At 39.7% G+C, this 9,295-nt stretch overlaps 1 protein-coding gene across 1 annotated transcript; it reads right to left on the reverse strand.

Moving 5' to 3' along the window:
* Positions 1 to 7,072: 7,072 nt before the first annotated feature.
* On the reverse strand, positions 7,073 to 8,893 carry LOC104000306 (uncharacterized). Its single transcript, XM_018826855.2, has one exon. It carries the CDS (start codon positions 8,891 to 8,893, stop codon positions 7,073 to 7,075), a length of 1,821 nt encoding a protein of 606 aa, XP_018682400.2.
* Positions 8,894 to 9,295: the final 402 nt, after the last annotated feature.

A 9,295-nucleotide genomic window follows, 5' to 3' on the forward strand; every position in this document is an offset into this window, starting at 1 on the left:
TACTAAAAAATAAGCATAATAGTCTTGTTAGCAATTTTGATAAATTAAAAACTGAATATCACGATAGTTTAGTTCAATGTGAAAAATGTCATGATCTAGAAACTCTCCAAAAGGAAAACTTGCTACTTAAGGACACCTTGAAGAAATTCAAGGTTGGTAGCAAGTCTTTGAACATGATCCTTGCAAACAAGGGTCATGTTCTCAAAAGAAGTGAAATCGAATTTGTGAGAAGTCCTCACCAAAATCCAACCACCTTCATAAAAGCAAATGCAACTTTTGTTGCAAACATGGACATAAAACGTATCATTGTCCATTCAAGAAAATTAGTCTGAACAAACTGATTTGGGTTCCTAAAGGAACCATGATAAACTCTATGCAACATAATAAACAATGTAGATCAGTTTTTGAGACACCCAAAAGTAAATGGATACCTAAAAATTATCCTTTCTTGTAGAGACATTCACCATCACAAGCTAAGAGCAAGAGATGGTACCTTGATAGTGGATGCTCAAGGCATATGACCGGAGATCCATCTAAATTCTCTAAGCTCACTAGCATAGACGAAGGCTGTCACAACAACAAGGGTAAAATCATTAGCAAAGGAACTATAGGTAACAAATTCAACTTCTTTATTGACGATGTTTTGTTAGTTGATAGTTTAAAACATAACCTCTTAAATATTAGTCAATTATGTTATAAAGGATGTATTATCAAATTCGAATCTAATGCTTGTATTATTGAAAAACCATACCAAAACACATCTATGATTGCATTAAAACATAATAACGTATACACCATTGACATCAATGATCTTTGTAATGAAATGTGTTTCTTAGTTTTGAATGAGGATACTTGGCTTTGGCATAGGAGATTAGGTCATGCTAGCATGAAACTAATCACTCAAATATCATCCAAAGAACTTGTACGAGGAATTCCTTATATCAAGTTCATCAAAGATAATGTGCGTGATGCTTGTCAATTAGGAAAACAAACTAAGAGTAGTTTCAAATCTAAGAATCAAATAAGCACCTCTAGGCCCTTACAATTGATCCATATGGATTTGTTCGGACCAATCTCTACATCAAGCCTAGAAGGTAGAAAATACGCCTTCGTCATTGTAGATGACTATAGTAGATACACATGAACTTACTTCTTGAAATACAAAAATGAATGCTTTAAATATTTCACCAAGTTTTGTAAACTTATTCAAAATGAAAAGGGTTTTATGATTTCATCAATTCAAAGTGATCATGGTGGAGAATTTCAAAATCGTGATTTTCAAGAATTTTGTGAACTCAATGGATACAACCATAATTTCTCTACTCCAAGAAATCCTCAACAAAATAGAGTAGTAGAAAGAAAAAATAGAAATTTAAAAGAAATGACAAGAACCATGTTAAATGAACATAGCCTACCCAAATACTTTTGGGCCGAAGCCGTAAACACGCGATATTCTGAATAGAGTTCTAGTAAGACCCTTACTCACAAAAACTCTCTATGAGTTGTGGAAAAATAAAAAACTTAATGTTTCATATTTTAAAGTTTTTGGGTATAAGTGTTTTATCTTGAACGAAAAAGATATCTTAGGAAAATTTGATGCTAAATCCGATGATGGAATTTTTCTTGGTTATTCTTCGGTTTCTAAAGCTTTTCGTATCTTCAATAAAAAAACTTTAATTATAGAAGAAACCATTCATGTTGTTTTCAATGAGACTTCCAAAATCAAGAAAAATGATTTTGATGATAATGTTAATTTTAATTCTTTGAATTTAAATGAAACCCCTTTTCCAACTAGCAACTTGGATACATCCACTTCCGAAATACCCTTACCCAAGGATTGAAAGTATGTAGATGCTCATCCTAAGGAGGTAATCCTAGGATATACATCTAAGGGGGTTCAAACACGTTCTTCTCTTAAAAATTTCTGTGCCAACGCCGCTTTTCTCTCCCAAATTGAACCTAAATATATTGACGAAGCTATGAAAGATGATTCATGGATTATCACAATGTAAGATGAGTTAAATCAATTTGAGAGAAATGAGGTGTAGAAGCTTGTTCCTAGGCCAAATAACCATTTAGTTATTGGTACTAAATGGGTCTTTAGAAATAAGCAAGATGAATCTAGTATCGTGGTTAGAAACAAGGCTAGATTAGTGGCCAAAGGTTTCAACCAAGAAGAAGGTATCGATTACAAAGAAACCTTCGCTCCTATGGCTAGATTAGAAGCCATAAGGATGCTCCTTGCCTATGCTAGTAATAACAATTTTAAGTTGTTTCAAATAGATGTTAAAAGCACTTTTCCTAATGGCTTTATTTCTGAAGAAGTTTATGTTCAACAACCTCCCGGATTTGAAAATAAAAGCCTCCCTAATCATGTATTTAAATTAACCAAAGCTCTCTATGGTTTAAAACAAGCCCCAAGGGCTTAGTATGATAGATTAAGTACTTTTCTTATTGAAAATAATTTCACAAAAGGCAAGGTCGATACCACATTGTTTATCAAAAATTTTAAAAATAATTCTCTCATTGTTCAGATTTATGTTGATGATATTATCTTTGGTTCTACAAATGAATCTCTTTGTGAATCTTTTGCTGAAACCATGAGTCTCGAATTTGAAATGAGTTTGATGGGAGAATTAACCTTTTTCTTAGGCTTACAAATTAAGCAACTAAGTAATGGCATCTTTATTAGTCAAACTAAATATGTCTTAGATTTGCTAAAAAGATTTAATATGAATAGCTCAAAAGCTATTAACACTCCTATGACCACCTCCACTAAGTTAGAAGTTGATGAAAGTGGAGAAAGCTTCGATCAAAAAACTTATAGGGGTATGATAGGAAGTTTACTTTACCTCACTACAACAAGACCAGATATCATGTTTAGTGTAGGACTTTATGCTAGGTTTCAATCAAACCCTAAGATATCTCATTTTAAAGTGGTTAAAAGAATACTTAGATATCTTAAAGGTACCACAAATCTAGGATTATGGTATCCAAAATCCGAGAATTTTGAGTTAATTGCGTGTGCTGATGCGGATTTTGCTGGGTGTAAATTAGATAGAAAAAACACATCAGGATCATGTCAATTTTTGGGACATTCCCTTGTTTCCTGGTCATCTGAGAAACAAAACTCAGTTGCACTATCAACAACCGAAGCTAAGTATATTGCAGCTAGTGCATGCTGTGCACAAGTTGTGTGGATGAAAAACACCTTAGAAGATTATAAAGTCATCTTAAAAATATTCTCATTAAATGTGATAACACAAGTACAATATGTTTAACAAAGAATCACATTCAACACTTAAGAACAAAACATATTGATATTAGACATCACTTCATATGAGATCATGTCACTAATCATGATGTAATCATATAGTTCATTGATACTATGTATCAACTAGTTGATATTTTTACAAAACCTCTAAGCGAAGAACAATTTGATTTAATTAGAAGAGAATTAGGAATGTTAATGTGTCAGAATGCATAAACTTGTTAAAATCATTTTTTGGACTTTATTGATTGAATGATCAAATCACTTGATTGCCATTACATGCCTAAAATTACGTGCTGAAAATTATATTTTTTGGATACAAAAATTTCCATAACAATGAGCATGTTTTGTCTTCATGATTGTATTTGAAAATCTATAGTATAGTCTTATCCGAATGGCATGAAAGTGTTAATTTCATTTTCGGATTCTCTTAACAGTGGTATCCTAACAATCAGATTTTCTCTATACATTATCCTTTTTGAACTTAATAAGCATATGTATATCGAGTTTGATTTTCATCATTGATTTTTGACATATGGAATCAACTAGCAAAAACATCTCTCATACACTTATCATGTGAAAAATATTTTTTGAGAAATGGATTTGATTCCTGCGTGTAAATTCCTTTTTGAAATATGGATGATAGTGTTTTTACTTGTAAGGATTTGTTTCACATGCATATCTTGATCCTTGTAAAAATGGAATATGATTTAATTTCTCATTGATTTTAACTTCATTTAAAGTAAACTCACAAATAACTGGTATCACAAATAGCCTTCCTCCTTCACGCAAAAAGATAATAACAAATGAAAAGGAAGAAGTATTAAAAGCTATCTCCATGTCATGTTTTCCTTTAGATGTTTGCATAATTGGTATCCTATCGCTCACTGTTGGAAAATAATATGAACCTAGTTATGGTATGAATAAAATCGCACTTATGTTTAAAAATTGTTTATATCGTTTTTCTTTTTGTTGATGACAAAGGGGGAGAGATATATGAATTGATGCTATGATTATGTCATGCTTGCATCATAAAAAATATATGAATCAATGATAACTATGATTGCCATATTTGCATTATGCCATGTTTGCATCATATTAAGATATCAAGAACTTGCATCGTAATTTTACATGTTGATATCTTATGTTGAATTGCTACAATCATTCATATTTGAAATGTAAAACTTGAGAATAGATGTCAAATCTTGACATCATTTTCAGTAAGATACATCATGATAGGAATCATGATGGGAGTAATTGATAAAGTTAAGAGTTCTTAACTTATAAATAAGTCTATTAATTTCAAAGGCCTTGAATTCAAGAATGACTTATCTCAAGTATGGCATATAGATAGGGGGAGTTAAGGTTAACTTCGTTATCAATTGATTGTCATCACAAAAAAAGGAGAGATTGTTGTATCTCGGATTTTGATGATGAAGTCAATTGTCATTTGTTATCTAATCCATATGTTGAGATAAGTGTGCAGGATTAACTATGATGAAAGTAAGACATGCAGCATGAGTTGAGCCGGAGTCAAAGACTATGATCACGTTGGGAGTTCGAGAGCTCGACGGAAGTCCGGACGGTCGTCGGAGGTTCTACGAGAACAAATCCGAGAAGTCCAGGAGCTTGCCAAAAGAAGCTCGTCGAAACTTGCCAAGTGGATCGTCGCAAGTCTAGGAGTTTGCCGGAAGTCCGTCGAAGCATCGCTGGAGGTTCGTCGGATGTTCACCGGAAGTTCGCCGGAAGAAGCGATTGACGCACCGGAGCAAGCTGTAGTAAATGTCTTAAGAATTGTCATAGTTAGCATGTAGATTAAGTTAGGAATGGGAGGTGATCCCATTAACTTAATATAGGGGCAATTGGGCCCTTGACAAACCCAAATTGGGCCGAATGGATCAACCCATTCGGACCAGAATTCCTACTAGGCGGTGCAACCTCCCCAGGCAGGCGGTGGCACCGCCTGGGCTTAGTCTCCGAGCGAGACTAGGCGGTGCAACCACCCCTGATAGGCGGTGGCACAGCCAGGGCTCAGTCTCCAAGCGAGACTAGGCAGTGCAACCGCCCTTGTTAGGCGGTGGCACCGCCCAGAAGCTCAGTCTCTGAGTTGCCAGGCAATTGTATCGCCCCAGTCAGGATGTGGTACCGCTAGGACCCCGAAAATCCAGGAAAAGATATTTTTGAGCTCCAAATTCAAACTAGTTTGGGGCCTATATATACCTTACCCTTTTCTGCATGAAAGGGCACCGAAAATCCAATCTTACTCTGTGATTTTTAGAGCTCAAAAGTGTTATAAAGGCTAGAAGTTCTCCTCCCTCTTTTTTCAAGTTTTGATCTTTCAAGAGAGGAGAGAAAAGTTTTTAAGGGTTGTCTCCTAAGCCCATCAAAAGGAGTGAAACTGTAAAAGGGTGGTTGGCCTTCGCCTATTGAAGGAAGGCCTCTAGTGGACGTCGGTGACCTCATTGGTGGAGGAAGCCAAAAGTGGATGTAGGTCAAGATTGATCGAACCACTCTAAAAAGGAGTGAAACTGTAAAAGGGTGGTTGGCCTTCGCCTATTGAAGGAAGGCCTTTAGTGGACGTCGGTGACCTCGTTGGTGGAGGAAGCCAAAAGTGGATGTAGGTCAAGATTGACCGAACCACTCTAAATCTCGGTTTGCATTTACTTTGAGTATTTTATCTTTACTGCCAACCTCCTCAATAGCTTACTGCCTTCTGCTCTTTTACGAACTCACCTTCAAGTTTCTGAAAACGGTCTTACGTCGGAAATCGATTTTATCGTACGAAACATCATATTTTAGTTTGCACTTACATTCCGATTTTTATCTTAACCGCAAACATCCCGCCTTACTTTACTTCAAATACATTTCCGTAAGCTTTCAAAGTTATTATCTGCACGAAACAACTTTTACGTCGGAATCATATTTCAACGTATGAACATAGTTTTAATTGTCAAAAATTTTCCGTTATACTAATTCACCCCCCCCCCCCCCCCCCTTTTTAGTGCTCTTGATCCTAACAAGAGTATGAGAGAGATAAGATATACACTAATGGAATGATTGAATTTTGATTATGTATTCAATTTGAGTTGACTTTTGGGGTTCCTACTCAGTGTTGTTGAATTTTTTTTGTTTTTGATTTTCAGTGTAGCCTCTCTCTAGTACTAAATCGGATTTTAGTAAAGAACGAACCTTTTTCTATCACTATTTATGATTTGATGAATAAATAAATTATAATAAATATTTATAAATTATGAATAAAATGATGTTTATATACTTGGCTCTTTGGAAAGATATGAAAAAAAAAATTCAAGATGTGATATTTTTTTATAGTATCAAGTAAGGTTTACAAAAAAATTTTTATGGAGAAAATTTGAGTTATACAAGTCAAAATTTAAAAAATTAAAGAAAAAGACGGACTCAAATTGGATGAAGCTAACTTTGTGAACGTACTAGTGATATTTTTATATGAGTAGAATATATAATTCATGAAAATACTATTAATATTTTTATAATAAAAAAAATTTATGAAAGTACTAGTGATGCTTCGATAAACTTTGTGAAAGTACTAGTGGTTTTTAGTGAAATATCACTCCCACCTTTCTCGAAACCACGCAATGCATCAATGTGAGAATTAGAAGAACCTTTCAATTCCCACGATGAAGAATTGGATAGGATTCTCTCTCCGCAACCGTGCAATGTACGCCAGAAAACAAGTCAACCGTGCAATGCAGTTGTCACGTAGCTACGCTGCTTTGTTACTAAACACGACAACAGATCGGTCATCGAGCTCAATCAGAGAGATCAGGTTTTGCGGGTGGCCCTGCCGAAACCCAGTCTGAGACGTGGCATGGCCAGTCTCGCCCTTCTCCCTCGCCGTCTCAACCGTTGCCACCAGCGTACTCTCTTCGCCTTCCCTGCCCGGACTGGCTTGTTGGGCAGGACCGCCTTCCGTTTCCTCCGCGCCAATATTAACACCTGCCGGATCACCCCTTCCAGGAAGGCGTACAGGTGACCATGCTGACGCTGTGTTGGCGCCCTCCTCCCCGTCCGTCCCACCTGGTCGGCTTGGCTCGTGCGGCGGATGATGTTCCAGAGGTGCTCCCGGGAGGACCTGTGGCGGCGCTCCACGCCGTCGCCGTCCTCGCTCGAGTCGTCTCCGCTCACCTTGCCTTGGTTGAGATGGTGGTGATGGTGGTGGTGGAAGATGATGGAGAGTTTGTTCCTGATCCTCCTGAGCCGTCCCTCTTGTGTCTTTGTCTCCTTCGGGTGGCTCGATCTGGTTGTTCCCACCGCCGCCGTGGTTGAGACCGCCGGTTGGTGGTGGCGGCTCAGCGCTCGGTGATGTGGATGCTTGTCGGTGACTGGCGCACTGTGTTTGATGGGTCTTCTGCTGCGGCCCGGGACCGTTCGACTAGACACCGTCGAACCCTCGCGACTCGCTACCCTGCCGGTTTCGCTGCTCGACTCAGAACTCTTGGCCGAGGCAGACGATCGAGACGTGCTACTAGGTGAGTGGTCGCTCGACTGCCTGCAGGTCCTTCGGCTTGATGCTCTTCTGGGCGGCAGCTTCCTTCGATGTGAGACGCCCAACTCAGCCTCACCACTTCTCTTCATCTTATGAACTTTCTCGGCGTGGCGGGTAGATCGCAGAGTTAGCTGCTGCTGTTGCTGATCTACTTTCGTCCACGTATGACTCGGTTGATTGCGACGCATGACACCGGGCGTCCGCTGACCCCGATTGCTGTGGTGGCTCCGCTGCTTCTCCAGTCGAACTTGCTCTCGTGGCTCCATCTTTGTGTTTGCCTCAAACTTGTGCGCCGTCTCATCCGGTGTCACGCACCTTTTGATGCCCGGAACTGGTGATTGCATCACATCTACTGGTCCGGGCTGCCGGTTACTCCACTGCAGTTCTTTTGATTTAACTGGTACTGTAAGTGGTGCAATCTTTGAGCGGACATCCTTCGCCGACCCACTACCGGGAAGCTTCTCCTCAGCCGAATCGGCGTCGAACCGGTAAGTGATCACACTGGTCCGGTCCGGTCTAGTGACTGGCCGATCTGAAGCAGTCTCCACACAGTTGCGCTTCTGCGAACCACTCGTTGCCGCGTTGGACGGCGACGTCCCCACCGGCAGCGGATGGCTCTGACGAGACGCCTTCGTCGAGCGTTCTGCGTGTAGATGACAAGGATTCTCGTTACCCTTTGACGAACGATGATTGCTGACTCTATCGAAATGATCATGGTGAACGGGAAGGTGGCGACGTGGTAGACCGTGCGCCGACGACGTCGCATGCAACCTCTTTTTCTTTTGATCTCGCAGGATGAGGCTTCTTGAAGATCTACAGGAGTTGAGCCGCTTCAGGTCGCAAGATCGGCGTCGAATTTGCTCCGTTTGCGGCACTGCTGTCGAGACCGCACGAAAGACGATAGTTTGTTGTGGTGGCGGCGGTGGCTGTGGCTCGCAAGCTCCACTCTTCTCCGGCGCTTGAAGGCATTCCTCCAGGTTCTCTTCACGTTTAGAGTCTATTGGGTGCCCCTCGTCACGTGGCGGTAGCAGCAACCTGTGCTCCTGTTGAGCTGTTCCCGGTGATGTATGATCTTGGTAGGGCGCTTCAGACGGCATAGTCTACCGCAACGAGGAACGACGTCATAAATTAGATATATCGGCTTTGACCATGCATTCCATGTTCGTGAGTATATGCATCGGCGAGGAAACGATTTATCTGACGACGAAAAGGGTAGAACGGAGGGTGGTCGGATATATATACCTTGGCGTGGTGATGTTGGAGAGCCTGCTGAGTAGCGCCGTCCAACAGCCTCCTCATTAAATTTCTGGATTTTTCACCCAACTAAAGTATAAAAGTAGATCAGGAAAGTGGATCTCGATAGCCAAATAGAAGCTTTATTTATCGAGTGACAATGCGTCATAACTTCGTTTGAAGCGAAGTAAAAAGGACATTAGAACGCATATATTATAACATAAATGAAGCAGGAGTAATCGGAAAGTGATGCCCGTACCCCCTCC

The sequence above is a fragment of the Musa acuminata genome, chromosome BXJ3-1 (genome assembly GCF_036884655.1).
Source record: "Musa acuminata AAA Group cultivar baxijiao chromosome BXJ3-1, Cavendish_Baxijiao_AAA, whole genome shotgun sequence".
Classification (NCBI taxonomy): Eukaryota; Viridiplantae; Streptophyta; class Magnoliopsida; order Zingiberales; family Musaceae; genus Musa; species Musa acuminata.

Bases quoted from the DNA above. Each gene is read 5' to 3' on its own strand.
- LOC104000306 (XM_018826855.2), bottom strand. From the start codon at position 8,893: ATGCCGTCTGAAGCGCCCTACCAAGATCATACATCACCGGGAACAGCT.